At 43.1% G+C, this 15,817-nt stretch overlaps 2 protein-coding genes across 2 annotated transcripts; both read right to left on the bottom strand.

Annotated features, from left to right (window-relative positions):
* Positions 1 to 1,295: 1,295 nt before the first annotated feature.
* LOC142034770 (keratin, type I cytoskeletal 17-like) lies at positions 1,296 to 5,499 on the bottom strand. The gene is made up of 8 exons (XM_075036539.1): positions 4,938 to 5,499; positions 4,075 to 4,157; positions 3,768 to 3,924; positions 3,421 to 3,582; positions 2,930 to 3,055; positions 2,608 to 2,834; positions 1,952 to 2,043; positions 1,296 to 1,630 (listed from the first exon to the last, which is right to left on the bottom strand). Exons 1-8 carry the CDS (start codon positions 5,430 to 5,432, stop codon positions 1,611 to 1,613), a joined length of 1,362 nt encoding a protein of 453 aa, XP_074892640.1. The 5' UTR covers positions 5,433 to 5,499; the 3' UTR covers positions 1,296 to 1,610.
* Positions 5,500 to 10,719: 5,220 nt separating this feature from the next.
* Positions 10,720 to 14,621, bottom strand: LOC142034771 (keratin, type I cytoskeletal 17-like). Its single transcript, XM_075036540.1, has 8 exons — positions 14,035 to 14,621; positions 13,172 to 13,254; positions 12,825 to 12,981; positions 12,478 to 12,639; positions 11,987 to 12,112; positions 11,665 to 11,891; positions 11,419 to 11,507; positions 10,720 to 11,003 (listed from the first exon to the last, which is right to left on the bottom strand). The coding sequence occupies exons 1-8, from the start codon at positions 14,527 to 14,529 to the stop codon at positions 10,984 to 10,986; spliced, it is 1,359 nt and encodes a 452-aa protein (XP_074892641.1). The 5' UTR covers positions 14,530 to 14,621; the 3' UTR covers positions 10,720 to 10,983.
* Positions 14,622 to 15,817: the final 1,196 nt, after the last annotated feature.

The raw sequence follows: 15,817 nt of genomic DNA on the forward strand, positions 1-15,817 counted from the left end.
TGTTGTTGAGGTAGTCAGCACTGGTTGATATTAGAAGTAAAATGGAGCATGAGGCAGAACGTGAGTCTGTGTTAGCTTGTACAGGAGCATGAGAGTCCCGTTGTGGCTCAAGGGAGAGGTATTTTTGCTTTGACTTTACAAATCTCCTTTGTTTTCTAGGGAAATAGTTTCTCTGGCTCATCTCTTTTTTTCTGCTGTGCTGAGAATTCAGCTTTGTATTGTAACATGTCGACAGTTTGATGCCTTATAAAATAATATTGTTATCCAAAAAGATGGTATTTTACCTGACCTGAATCTGTTTGCAAACCAAAGTGCAAGTGCAAAGCTGTTTGACAGAATAAAAAATGTTAGTGATTTACTCAGAGAACAATGAAGGCTTGTGAGACCCACCCTTATTTGTACAGGGAGGCAGTTGACTCACTCACCTGATATGTGGTAGACCCTGTTCAGCTGCTTTCTCAGCCCACTGCAAATAAAAGACTGAAATACAGATTTGTAGGTTTTAAATGAGTGAGATATTTCACTACTTTTTCTTCCTCTGGCAAGCCCAAGTAATGTGTGTTACATGAAGTGGAGCAGTTTTAGTAAGAAAGATTGAACTTTGCCTCCACCCCGCTGTCCTCCACCCATCCATCCAGAACACTGTACAACCATGGAGCTAGGAATACTGTCTTATGAAATAAGAGAACACACTTCCTTTATTTTGAACCACCAGATAAAAGACCTGAGCCCAGATCTTCCAGCATGTCAGAAGGAATAATCCTAACAATTGAACTTTGTGTTATAAGGAGAACTTATTTGCATACTCATCACTCATTTCCTGATCTAATCCTTTGCTTTTATTGAACAAGATTAGATAGACCCCTCATCTAAAAGCTGGGAGGGAGGGCTGCCTGAATATGGTTGATTTCTCGTTCAGTGACCCAAAGGAAAATGTTTTTGATTTGACAAAATTTTCATGAAATTTTGGGGTTAATTAATTCTGATTGTTTCAGTGCAGCTGCTGAACTGGCAAATCAACTGCTTGCACATCCCTTGCAATGTACGCTATGAAAAAGGGTTCACCCATCCTTTTTTCTTCCCTATAGGTGTCACTCTTGAGTTTAATGTGAATGTATTCATTTATCTCCGATATTTTATCCAGACATCATCTGATTAAGTTAGGATACACAATTTTCTTTGGGGCCATATTACATAATACACCCAAACTTAATTTCTCTGTGAAGATATATCTCATTGTTCCACCTAAATTTAAATACAATATTAATATACCAAATAGATTGTTGGGGACACAGTTTTCTTTGCATTGCAGAAAAGTAAAGTTTTATTAGAGGCATTGTTATCAGCAGAAAGTAGATCAGCAATTGCACTGCAGGTAAGTGTACATAGATACAGTGATTGCATATGAAGAACAGTATAAAAAGGAAAAAGTAGATAATTTTAGGAAAGTCCTAGAAATTATTCATCTCGACTTCATGAATAACATTTGTAAAGCAATCTGTGCATTGGGTAGGTACACAGTGCATGTGCTGTGTGTATTATCACGTTGTAGGCCGGGCTGCTCAGATGGCAGTAGGTAGTTCAGGGAAGACCAACACATTAGTAGTATCTTAACACACTCTTGACTGCCCTGTGGAATGAAAGAAGAAACCATTACTCTGATAGGGAAATCAAGAGTCTCTTGCAGCACTGACATTTCAGAAGTATCCCTTGTTTAAATGTCCATCTGTTTGAGCAAAAGCATGGGAAAGGAGCTTACCCTGTTTCTGTAACTGAAGCTAAGACACCTTGAAATTAAGAGATTTGATTGTGAATGGTTTAATCCCTCTTGCAATTGCAAATGTGGAAGTCATATCACAAGGGATAGTATTAACAAGAAAAGAGATGAAATAAAATATGAAAGCCATGGGGACAGGATAAATTAGGATCCTCTTTGGAAGATGTTTCTTACCTGTCTTGTCACCGGATTGACCATGAGAATAGGAAGTAGAAGAATAAGAGTGGGAGGATATTCCCCCTCCTTGGAGAGCTCCTTGAGACGTTCTGTGTAAGGAAAGGAGCTTTAATGAAGGGAATGATAAATACATTCATAAACAGACATACTGTGACATAATGTGCAGTGCATGTAACAGCTCAGCTTTTCCTGGACTTTGCAAGTATTTCTTTATATTTTTTTTGTTTCATTCCCTTCAGCTATATTTTCCTAGAAAGCTGTAGAAGCAGAAATAACAAATGGCTGTAGATGTATAATTCTTATACTCTCACAGTCCAGCTGTGCTTGCTCATCTGCTGACAGAAGGCAATAGATTACAGTTTGGTTTTGTATGGTGATTCCTCTCATGGAATTCACTCTGCACAAACAGGGCAAGAGGAACTGATTAATTGAAAATATGTCAGTGACTATATGCCCTGTGTTTCCCTCTGTGTTTGATGTGCTTAGTAAGTTTATGATGTATACATTTCAATGCAGATACTGTAAAAACCCCTGTGTATTTAGATTTCACCTACAGACTGGTGGGTGAAACATTCAACTCTGTCTTCTGTGAGTCCCAACAGAGAAAAGATTGTGGTAGAATTTATACCCATATTTGCAAACAGAATACATACACAATGTCTTGCTGTCCCTCCTGCAGCAGTGCCCGGTACTGAGCAATCTCCTGCTCCAGGCGGGTCTTGATGCCCAGGAGCATCTTGTACTCCTGGTTCTGACTCTCCATCTCACAGCGGATGTTGGCCAGCTCCTCCTCTACAGAGTTAATCTGCCCTTGGATTTGTTGCAGCAGGCAGCCATAGCGAGATTCAGTTTCTGCCAAGGAGTTTTCCAGAGAGTTTTTCTGAAAGGGGAAATGCAGGAGTTTAGGACCAGAGCTCTACCCCTCCCTGCCCATTCTGAGGAGGGAAAGGCCCTCAGCGATCCTGCCCCATGTACCGTGCTGAGCTGTGCCTGCAGTTCGATCTCCAGGTTCTGCATTTCGCGTCTCAATTCAGTGAGCTGGTGGCTGCTTGTCTGGATGTCCTGGCTGCTAGAAGTGACCTGCCGATTGACTTCTTCAATCTGCAGGAGTCAAACCCCAAACACACTTTCTGAGTGAGAAAATTCCCCTCAGGGAGCAGATTTGCTGACTGAGAACTAAGATAGCCAGGGAGCCTCTCCCTTTCATCCTGTCCTCATCGAGGACAGCCTAGTCATTGCTCCGTACACCCTGACGTTTGACCCCCCTTTGCACATCAGACGTGGCCTGCTCCCTCTCTGCCACTGCAGTCTTTCCCCAACCGCTTTTTCCTTCCCATTCCCCGAGCTGTGCAAGTGAGGTGCAGGTGAGCAGCCACCTCCTTTTAGCCAAAGGCATTGCATGGCCAGTACCAGGGTGTCTGGGTTTTGCCACAGAAGGAGACTCCACTTTGTGCTTTGCTACGTACCTTGACTTCATACCACTGCTCAACCTCTCTGCGGTTCCTCTCAATGATCTGCTCGTATTCGTTTCTCAGGTCATTCAGTATCTTTGTCAAGTCTTCACCAGGGGCAGCATTGACCTCCACGCTCACGTCGCCACCGGTCTGAGACTGCAGCTGTCTCATTTCCTGCAGAGAGAAACAAAAGAGCACAGGTCATTTCTTGTGTTGGGGACCGTGGACAAAGCAGTATCAAGGTACAAAGGAATGACAATCACATGACATAAGGCTGAATTGACTTGATATGTAACTTTGGGAACCATGAAGAGATGAAGGACTATGTCTTGGACACACTATGTATCATTGGATCGTACCTCCTCATGGTTTCTCTTAAGAGCAATCAGCTCATCCTTCAGGGACTCTAGCTCGGATTCCAGTGAAGACCGAGTGCGAGTGAGATCATCCAGGAGATTTCTCAAGCCATTAATATCAGCCTCCACAGTCTGACGGATGACCAGCTCATTCTCATACCTTCACCAAAGACAGAAAGCATTACACATTCATTTCATTACAATGTGTAGGCTTGGTCATACCACTTAGAACAGGGTGTCATAACCTGCATTCATGAATCTCGTAAAATTGATGACGTGAAAGACGCAAGGTTCACAGAGAGGTACTCACTTCATTCGGAAGTCATCAGCAGTCATCTTGCTGTTATCGATGTCAAGAAGCAGCTTGTTATTGTCCACAGTGGCAGAAATGATCTGCAAAAGGGGAAGTTGGAGAGGAGTCTTTCTGTGTTCTAGACATCCAGGACAAGAAGAAAGAAGACCTAAAGCTTTGGTAGGGCATTGTTACAGGAAGTTGTTGAAAAGCCATGCCACAGGAACTGGTGTGTGCAAGATTTTGGCTTCCCCAGACATTCTGATGAAAGAAAATATTGATGAGGGAAAGAACAGAAGAACGTTTATGCTGGGAGATCACCAACACCTATGGGTTTCTGCACTTGGGGTGTGTAAGGAAGTGTAGTCTTTGTCCCTGATGCTGTAATTCGTCTCATTATAAGAAAAGCCGATTGTAAGGGAAGGCCTTGGTCCTTCCAGCTGGTATATGTAGAAGTGTGCAGAGACAAAGGGAGTTCAGATCTTGCAGTCCAGGTGCTTTGGCTTTGCACTCCATCCAGCCGGACTGGGTGGGAGGAGAGGGAAGGACTGGAAACCACACATGCCTGGTTTGGAGCCACCTGTACAATGTGGGATTTCAGTTACGTGCGCCAGCATGTTTGGGCCTGATGGAGCACTCCTTGACGCCTCAGGCTGTGCCCCCACAGCACAGCCCTTTCACTTGTGGGGTGGTTGTGGGGGTTTGCTTCCCCAAGAGATGGGAAGCGCAGCTCAGCAGTTTTCTGCCTGCGGTACCACCAGCAAAGCCATCCAGTAGCTCCCTCCCACCCCTTTAGAGCCAGTGCCAGAATGAAGGAGGAAGTCCTTACAAAGGAGAAGAGCAGGCAGGAGATGGAGCCATGTTAGTCGGGGCTATCCTACCTGATTCTGGAGCTGTTCAATGGTCTGGTAGTAGGAGGTGTAGTCCTTTGAAACACTGGGAGCTTGCTTCCTGTACCACTCCCGGATGTGGTGCTCAAGCTCAGCATTTTCTTCCTCCAGCCTTCGTACTTTGTCCAGGTAAGCAGCCAGGCGGTCATTGAGGTTCTGCATGGTGACCTTCTCATTGCCGCTCAGAAGGATGTCTCCCCCAGCACCAAAGCCTCCTGCAAAACCACCACCAAAGCCTCCCCCCAGGCCACCACCAAAGCCTCCTCCCAAGCCTCCACCAAAGCCACCAGCAAGGCTGCCAGCGCTCATGCCCCCTCCATAGCCAATGCTGCATGCTCCCCCACCATAGCTTCCACCGCCTATCACAGAGGAGGCATATCGCCTGCAGGAGACAGAGGAACTCCTGCCACTACCGCCACCGCAGACGCCTCCACCTCCACCGCTCCTGTAAGAGGTACTAGATGTTCTCTTGATGCTGCAGCTCATGGTGGAAGTAATCAGATATCCAGCCCCAAATGCAAAGCTTGGTGCACAGCTTGATGCGGAAAATCAGACTGCAGTCTTCTGTCCTCAGTGATGGCTATTTATACCTTGTTGGGTGGGTGTCACCTGTAAGGCAGTCCAGCTTCCCATGAAGTCTGCCAGCCTTAGTGCTCATGCCAAAAGTGATGTGCTAAGGGGAATTTCTTTTGGGGCTTGGGACAGCCCTCCCCATTGGTATTGTGTTTGCATGCTGATTCACCCAAAGCACGCACTATAATTTCAGGTGGGTGGCTGTGTGTTAGATTTTGTTTCAGATAGTATGTTGCTGGCTACTTAGTGAGTGAGACTCTTTTTAATAGTTCTTCTTTGTTCTTTGTAGTCATTTTTTTGTCCTGAAAACAGGTGGTGAAAGCACCATCTAGTTACTTTGCTTTAATTTCAGAGTTGGAGAAATACAAAATCAGGCACACTGTGTGTGATTCTTTTTTTACTTTGCCTGCAGAACTGCCAGTAGCTGACACTTCTGGAAACAGAATCTCTAAGAATTTAGGTCCTTCCCTATAAAGAAAGCTCATCATGGGCACTGTCTTTCAGAATGCTTAGTGGTGAATCTCAATAGAATAACCTTTAAAGAAGCAGTGATATTTCTGTTTTCACCAAACTCTTGTAGTATCACTTCCAGGGAATAATCATATGTCTTGCACAGAGCAATGGACATGCAGAGATGTAATTTTAAAGTTGTTATTTTTTTAAATTTTGTGCAGATTTTCAGTCACTCAAAGATTATTTTAAACTGAAATAGATGTGTAGAATCTATAAGGTATCACTGACTCTGTCTTGGGAGAGGAGAGCAAAAGCATTCAGCTTTTCAACTCAGCAAAACGGAGGCTAAGATGATTATCAGCTTGCTCTGGAGAAAGGAGATACCATGGCTATTTAAAATAAAGGACAATCCTGTTGTCCACATAGGAAAGGGCATAATCTGGTTTTGAGTGTATTTGGGCTGGAAACTAAGGGGAGCTTTTTATCTATGGGAGGCGTAGGGGTCTGGAAGGTGCTTCTGTTGAGGGAGCTTTGGATGGAAAAGAGAAACAGTTTTGAGATTGACCTTGATCAGTCGATGGTAGGGGTTTTATCCTCATACATTAGAGACAGCTATGATGACCCTTTAGTTCCCCTTGCCTTCTATCTTTTGCCTCTCTAACACTGCAGAGGTCTCTAACACTGCTGCACAATTGCAGCATTTCTGTAAGAGAACAGGATATGATGAACCCTCCTTTGGAAATGAAATTTTGCCTTTAAATAACTTCTGGAAAACATACATTTTAAGCCTGAAAGACAAGGGGTGTCTTTATGTAGGAGTTAAACATTGATGGGAATTCATCTCTGTTTGGAAGTTAAAAATTACTAGTTCATTTCATTGTTGGTTTCTTCGTTTATGATCTTACTTATACACAGCTTGCAGTTGTGGCTGGAGCAACATTTTCTCTCTTAGCCGTAACAATTATGAGACCCATAAAAGTTACTAATGCGTGTTATGGCTGACTGAAGAATCATAGAAAGCCATTTACCCCCTTTCTTGATACCCCTACACAGATTTTCATAGATATGCTGAAGATAATGTAATACTTTGATCTTCATAGTTATGATTGTTCTTTTATTGGTAGGTCTCTAATTATCTGCACGTCAGAACCAGTTGCTTTGCATATGTTATTGAGACTGAGTCATCATTATTAAAAAATAAAAATTATTTTCTCACAGGGTGTGATTCCTTAGTCATATTTTCCTCATTAGATTGTTGAAATGCACCTTTATTCTTCCCTATGAGATGTTTATTGCTGATTGGTATTAATGCCAGAGGTGTTGATTTTATATCTCCTTCTCGGCATTGTTGCATCATAATATCTGACCCAACAATTTCAAACATTTCCCAATGCTGTAATTTCATACCATCAACAGATGCCTTTTCTCTGTCTCTCTGTCCCTCTTTTCTTTTTTTTTTTCTAATAGCTGATCTAACTATGCTTACTGCTGTAACTGTGTCACAAATACTTAAACTTTAGACTTTCTATTCCATAACTCACAGGTATTTCCATGTCTCCTACGCATTTTTGGTCCACCATCCTGTGGACACAGCTCTTTGGCCTGAGATGGCTGTTGTGAGTCAATGTGGACATACTGATTTACTTCACAAGTCAAAAGAGCCAGGTCTCTTAAGGTCCATTAACAGGTGTAATCCCTGCGATGACAGAAAAAGGTCAGACATTTTCTGTTGTAGAGGGTATAGAGGCTCCTCAGCCATTTGAAGAGACTGTTAGAGCATTGAAATCATATCTTGCCCTGGAAGACTTCTTGCTCATAATGCACCCCATGAGCCTCTGTAAATCAGAAAAGTTTGTTTGAAGTAACAGTGTTATGAAGCCTTTCCAAGTGCTGTTTGCTCACTGGTGAAACTGGATGCAGAGCCACAAACAGATACTCCGAACTGGCAAAAAAACCAAAAGTAGTCAGTGGTTTTCACAGAAGCTATGATGCTATTACTGGGTATATGTCTTTAGTCACACAAGAGGGAGAGGACAACCTCAGAAACAATTACTGGTAATTAATTGTTCTACAACAAATGAGTCAACTGTGGTCTTGGTAAGAAGAGTGCTACGCCCGTGAGTCTCATCAGGAGCTCCATCTGTGCATTCCTCATCCGTCACCCATCAACTTTCAGCATCACTTACCTGTGCATTTCTTCAGTTTGTTCAGAGATGAATGATTTCCATAGCCCCAGATACTTTTCTTACTTTTCTCTTATGTGACTCCCTGGGTTGGACCCTTATATCTTGCACACATGGAGACCTAAAGAAAATCCTATTAAATGTGAGCTATTTTAATTCTACAGTCTATCTAAATTGTTAGTTCAGTAGCCCTTTCTACCACTAAAAAAGGAAAAGTTTAAAAGTAATTCCCAAGAGAAATTAAGCTCTTCCAGTGTAGCAATCCTTTCCTATTCTCTTTCTCTCTACCTGCTAGAATATGCTGTTATTATCAATGATGTTAACTAATTGAATTCTAAATTCCTCCCTGCCAAAGCCCTTTTTTGTCTTTCCTGTAGATCTTTTCAGAACATTAAGCAACCGTATCGCTTTTTCTGAGAACCATGGATGAAGTGAAGTGAGTGCCAGGAGCAGACAGTGATATCGAGATACCTGACTGAACATATACAAGGTTACTGGAGCATCTGCCAGCCTTAGATGGAGGCAGTGAGGCATGCTGTGCTTTTGGCACACCTATGGCATGTTCCATGCATTTTCCCCAGGACAGCCCTTGCCTCATTCTTAGATGGAGGTTAGTGCCTCATGAATCAGTGGTGATATGCAAAAGGTGTTGTACTGTCAGCAGCAGGAGGACTCCACCAGTGACCTAATCCTGCTGCAGTGACTGGCAATCTTGCAGTGCATCCACTCTTTTCAGTCTGAAGATTTTGCATAGCTTTCGTTTTGCAGATTTAACTTAAGACTCTTCATAGTGCTGCCTATTTCACAAAGACCTTGCATTCTTACAAATTAGTTCAGAAATGGGGAAAGACATACTGCAGCTCTGGTGTTCCCTTGAGTTCTCTGGATGTGCAAGACTGTGTTTTTGATCATTCTAATACTTCTCTGTACTTCTGGAAGATTAGAAGGAAGCAAAATGACCTTTCAGTACTTATTTATATACACTAACTGTAGTTCAAGTTTCCATAATACTGCCTCAAAAAAGACGTCTTCTTAAGCTGTTTTGGCTATGTTAAGTACAGCTGAGATGTGAATTCTGGCAGCCTTTGGAGATGAAAGTCCTGTCTGCATTTGCTGTACCTGACTTTCTATACTGTTAAAACCTGAAATGACCCTTTTTTTTTCTTTGGAGGAGTGCTTTTGTTCATACAAATTCCTGATGCTGGCCTGAAAAACGTCAGTTTGGAAACCTGTTTTTTTGACATGAATAGAAAGTATCTCTTCGTGGATACTTACTGCGGACTGCAATTACAATAGTGTGATAGCAGAGCCAAGCCACATGATTAGTGAAGAAAGACCTAACCTAAATAATACTCTTGTAAGTTGTTTATGATGAGAAAACCTTTCATTCAATTACCCTAACAGAATACCCTCAGTCTTAAATGAAACAGCAAATACTAGAGACCAGATTTGATAAGTGAAGGGAACAACAGGCACTTACAATTGAATGAAACCTGCCTGATTTTGTGCATCTGATGCACACAGAGATTGAAAAGGGGCTTCACTGTCATCTTCAGAAAGCAAAATATTATAAAATAGCTGTTCTAATGTAGTATTTCCATCTCATCTCCAATTTTATTGCATATTTTGTCTTCTTAAGCAGAAAAATAAAGTATAGAAAATACTTCCAGTGGATGAAATATGTCTCTCTCTCATTCCTCTTACGGCATAGTATCAGCCAATTGAGTGTACCAATAAAAATTGGGTTCTTGGTATTATATTTGTGTTTGAATTGAAATTTCTATCATAAAACATGGGAATGTTTTTGGTGCATGAAACTGAAGGGAACAGGCACATTGCCTTGTTGGCTGTATTTCCTAATAGAAGTTAGCAATATGTAATTCTCTGTGTAGTCAAAGGTGTAGAAATACTTGATGTCAGGAAACCCATATGTACTGGAACAACCTATACTGAGTCACACCTTCTCACAGGAACCCTAGCTATGATGAGCTGAGTAAAGCCAAAGCTTAATGGACTCAGATGAGTCATAGTAGTGGCTGAACACAGTTTAGTACATTAACAGTTAATTAAATAATCTTCAGAGCATTACCCATCATTGGTATTTTCTTTCTCCTTTCACTTACATCATTCAGAGTGTCTTCAGTAAAAAGCAGCAAGGCAAGGGGCCAGAAAGTAATCTGTTAGTGGCCATTAGAAAACAAAATGGTAAATGGTTTGTAATTTCACAGGAAGGAGAAAAATTGTGTCAAGAATGGATTTCTGTTTTCAACCTAATACCCCTTGTTTTTGAGCAGAGAGTTCTGACACTCTCACCTGACTGACAGTTCCCATAGGCAGAGCCTGGAAGACATCACACTTCATACAGCCTTCATATAGCTGTGCTCAGAGTTAGTGAATTTCCTTTTACTCAGTGATATTATCTCAGCATGGTGTCCATTTTCTTAGCGCAAACCAGATTTTCCTGAGACTATGTTACAAAGTATGATAGGGCAACCTGTATTTGATTGGTTAGCTTGATAAATACCTGTTCAAAGTTTGTTAAATTAAATTTCTCAGACACGCTGTTTTTATTTGCATTGCAGAAGTAAAGTTTTATTAGAGGCAGTGTTATCAGCAGAATTTAAGCCCTTAAACAAAGAACCAATTGACAAAGACAAGTTGAGCAAGACAAGCATTGCAGAATGAAAGAAGGGGTGATGAGGCGGGTGACCAGACACTCCTTCCCAATTGTTCCAGTTGCATCAGCTGTACTGCAGAAGTGCTTCAGTCTCTCATGGTCCAGCTTCAATGCCTCTCAGCTGGAGGTTGCCAGCATCACTGCTATTGCTCTAGCACACTCTTGATTGTCCTGTGTAAAGACAGAGCCAATCATTGCCTTAAGGGGAAATCTAATCTTTCCTGCTGAACTGAATTCTTTCACCTAACATGCTGCGTAAGCAAGAGAAGCTCAGAGGCTCCAAGCCCAGCAATACCCTAGGCACTTTCTCAGAACTGTATTTTTTTTCTTTCCAATAAGCAAAAAAGCATACCCCATTCTGTAAAGTTTATAATCTGTATTTTATATTTAGGTAGAGGAAAGGGCGAGACTGTATTTTAACCTCATTCCTCTGTGGCAGAGTCAGTGAGGTTCTCTCACTCCTGCACTACTGCACCTAGGTCTTGCCCAGCCAAAAATACAAAACTTTTTTCTGACAAAATACATTGTAGTCTTTGGGGCAGGTGTAACCCACTAATAAACATATTCTTACAAAGTGTTGTCTTACCTGTCATGTCACCACACTGAGAATGAGAGTAGGAAGTAGAATATGAATGGGACGATTTACCACCCCCTTGGAAAGCTCCTTGGGAGGCACTGTGAAAGGAAAGTAATTAATTCAACAAAAGACACCTAACCACTGGATATTCGGTCAAAAAATATGTTGTTATAGCTCCATGGACAAGAAGTATCTATTAACAATTAAGTACATAGGATTTCTTTTTATTTCCTTGCTATAGTATGGAATACGTACACAATGTCTTGCTGTCCCTCCTGCAGCAGTGCCCGGTACTGAGCAATCTCCTGCTCCAGGCGGGTCTTGATGCCCAGGAGCATCTTGTACTCCTGGTTCTGACTCTCCATCTCACAGCGGATGTTGGCCAGCTCCTCCTCTACAGAGTTAATCTGCCCTTGGATTTGTTGCAGCAGGCAGCCATAGCGAGATTCAGTTTCTGCCAAGGAGTTTTCCAGAGAGTTTTTCTGAAAGGGGAAATGCAGGAGTTTAGGACCAGAGCTCTACCCCTCCCTGCCCATTCTGAGGAGGGAAAGGCCCTCAGCGATCCTGCCCCATGTACCGTGCTGAGCTGTGCCTGCAGTTCGATCTCCAGGTTCTGCATTTCGCGTCTCAATTCAGTGAGCTGGTGGCTGCTTGTCTGGATGTCCTGGCTGCTAGAAGTGACCTGCCGATTGACTTCTTCAATCTGCAGGAGTCAAACCCCAAACACACTTTCTGAGTGAGAAAATTCCCCTCAGGGAGCAGATTTGCTGACTGAGAACTAAGATAGCCAGGGAGCCTCTCCCTTTCATCCTGTCCTCATCGAGGACAGCCTAGTCATTGCTCCGTACACCCTGACGTTTGACCCCCCTTTGCACATCAGACGTGGCCTGCTCCCTCTCTGCCACTGCAGTCTTTCCCCAACCGCTTTTTCCTTCCCATTCCCCGAGCTGTGCAAGTGAGGTGCAGGTGAGCAGCCACCTCCTTTTAGCCAAAGGCATTGCATGGCCAGTACCAGGGTGTCTGGGTTTTGCCACAGAAGGAGACTCCACTTTGTGCTTTGCTACGTACCTTGACTTCATACCACTGCTCAACCTCTCTGCGGTTCCTCTCAATGATCTGCTCGTATTCGTTTCTCAGGTCATTCAGTATCTTTGTCAAGTCTTCACCAGGGGCAGCATTGACCTCCACGCTCACGTCGCCACCGGTCTGAGACTGCAGCTGTCTCATTTCCTGCAGAGAGAAACAAAAGAGCACAGGTCATTTCTTGTGTTGGGGACCGTGGACAAAGCAGTATCAAGGTACAAAGGAATGACAATCACATGACATAAGGCTGAATTGACTTGATATGTAACTTTGGGAACCATGAAGAGATGAAGGACTATGTCTTGGACACACTATGTATCATTGGATCGTACCTCCTCATGGTTTCTCTTAAGAGCAATCAGCTCATCCTTCAGGGACTCTAGCTCGGATTCCAGTGAAGATCTAACCAGAGTCAGGTCATCCAGGAGATTTCTCAAGCCATTAATATCAGCCTCCACAGTCTGACGGATGACCAGCTCATTCTCATACCTTTAACACAAACAAGAGACACACAAATGAGGAAATGAGATGATGGCAGTCAAGAGCACACATCTTTCCACGATTGGTATCCCAATAAAACAAGAAGACTCAGTAACACCACTCAGGGCAGTGCTGTCTTGTCTCCTGGGACTATAAGCTGGATTTGAAAGACATGTAAGGTTCACAGAGAGGTACTCACTTCATTCGGAAGTCATCAGCAGTCATCTTGCTGTTATCGATGTCAAGAAGCAGCTTGTTATTGTCCACAGTGGCAGAAATGATCTGCAAAAGGGGAAGTTGGAGAGGAGTCTTTCTGTGTTCTAGACATCCAGGACAAGAAGAAAGAAGACCTAAAGCTTTGGTAGGGCATTGTTACAGGAAGTTGTTGAAAAGCCATGCCACAGGAACTGGTGTGTGCAAGATTTTGGCTTCCCCAGACATTCTGATGAAAGAAAATATTGATGAGGGAAAGAACAGAAGAACGTTTATGCTGGGAGATCACCAACACCTATGGGTTTCTGCACTTGGGGTGTGTAAGGAAGTGTAGTCTTTGTCCCTGATGCTGTAATTCGTCTCATTATAAGAAAAGCCGATTGTAAGGGAAGGCCTTGGTCCTTCCAGCTGGTATATGTAGAAGTGTGCAGAGACAAAGGGAGTTCAGATCTTGCAGTCCAGGTGCTTTGGCTTTGCACTCCATCCAGCTGGACTGGGTGGGAGGAGAGGGAAGGACTGGAAACCACACATGCCTGGTTTGGAGCCACCTGTACAATGTGGGATTTCAGTTACGTGCGCCAGCATGTTTGGGCCTGATGGAGCACTCCTTGACGCCTCAGGCTGTGCCCCCACAGCACAGCCCTTTCACTTGTGGGGTGGTTGTGGGGGTTTGCTTCCCCAAGAGATGGGAAGCGCAGCTCAGCAGTTTTCTGCCTGCGGTACCACCAGCAAAGCCATCCAGTAGCTCCCTCCCACCCCTTTAGAGCCAGTGCCAGAATGAAGGAGGAAGTCCTTACAAAGGAGAAGAGCAGGCAGGAGATGGAGCCATGTTAGTCGGGGCTATCCTACCTGATTCTGGAGCTGTTCAATGGTCTGGTAGTAGGAGGTGTAGTCCTTTGAAACACTGGGAGCTTGCTTCCTGTACCACTCCCGGATGTGGTGCTCAAGCTCAGCATTTTCTTCCTCCAGCCTTCGTACTTTGTCCAGGTAAGCAGCCAGGCGGTCATTGAGGTTCTGCATGGTGACCTTCTCATTGCCGCTCAGAAGGATGTCTCCCCCAGCACCAAAGCCTCCTGCAAAACCACCACCAAAGCCTCCCCCCAGGCCACCACCAAAGCCTCCTCCCAAGCCTCCACCAAAGCCACCAGCAAGGCTGCCAGCGCTCATGCCCCCTCCATAGCCAATGCTGCATGCTCCCCCACCATAGCTTCCACCGCCTATCACAGAGGAGGCATATCGCCTGCAGGAGACAGAGGAACTCCTGCCACTACCGCCACCGCAGACGCCTCCACCTCCACCGCTCCTGTAAGAGGTACTAGATGTTCTCTTGATGCTGCAGCTCATGGTGGAAGTAATCAGATATCCAGCCCCAAATGCAAAGCTTGGTGCACAGCTTGATGCGGAAAATCAGACTGCAGTCTTCTGTCCTCAGTGATGGCTATTTATACCTTGTTGGGTGGGTGTCACCTGTAAGGCAGTCCAGCTTCCCATGAAGTTTGCCAGCCTTAGTGCTCATGCCAAAAGTGATGTGCTAAGGAAATTTTGTCTGAGGTAAGTAAATCACATTACCATTCTGTTTAAGTATGTCTGTGTTGATTCACCCAAAGCATGCACTATAATTTTATGTGGGTGGCTCTTTGTTGGATATTTTGTTGGATAATACAGTATCTCATAGCTTCTATTAATCTGGCAATATATCACTAGTAATAGGAGTTAATGAAGGCTCCGCCTTGGTTGTCTGTCTCCTTCAGTCTTCTGTGTGGCGAAATTCAGTATTTCAGCTTTCATCTTCCTCCTGTGATCACAGACAATGATTCGTAAGACCAGCAGCCTCCAAGTGACTCTTCATTCATTAATTTATTCAAAATTTATATTAGCTGTTTAGAAATCTACTTTAATTTACTGAAATAAATTATTATCTTTTAAAACTGCATTCCCATGTCGTTATACAGAGAACTTTACAATGAATTTTTTACTTTCTTGTCACTACTTATATGGAGGAAGGTCCTTCTGGTATTTAACTTTTTCTGAAAGTGCAGGATGGTGATTGCAGTCTTTTTTCTTGTTGAAGAAAACTGGGTGACAGCCACAAAAGTAGTATTTTGCAAAGGAAAACATATTCAATCTTTTCCTATCAAACAGCTATTAATTTTATTTTAGCTGTTTGAAATGGACTCAGTGGAAATTGAGGGGAGAAATGTTTGATATTTCATATTTTGATAATAATATTAAAAATAACCATTTCTTAGAACATGTCCTTGAATTATATAATGCTGTAAAAAATAAGTTTGATGAAAAGTTACAGTGCCAAATATTAGACCTGAAAAAATACAGTCATCATCTGAAGTTGTTACAGTGAATTGTGTTTGCCAACCATGAGAGAGCATCTTGCAACACAAAACAGAGTAAGAAACAATTGTGTATTTTTTTCCACTGCCTATGCAATATGGGATGTTCAGTGAGTTGCTTTTTCCATCTTTACTAATCAAGCTTCTATGAAACTGAGAAAAGCCTTGAACAGAAACAAATTCTCAGGTTTCCAGCTGTTTATTATATATTGGCACTATAACTCCTGCAGAAGAGTCATTTGGCTAGTACAAAGGAAGCACAAGTAGCTGGTGGAACCTGCTGT

Source organism: Buteo buteo, chromosome 9 (genome assembly GCF_964188355.1).
Source record: "Buteo buteo chromosome 9, bButBut1.hap1.1, whole genome shotgun sequence".
Classification (NCBI taxonomy): domain Eukaryota; kingdom Metazoa; phylum Chordata; class Aves; order Accipitriformes; family Accipitridae; genus Buteo; species Buteo buteo.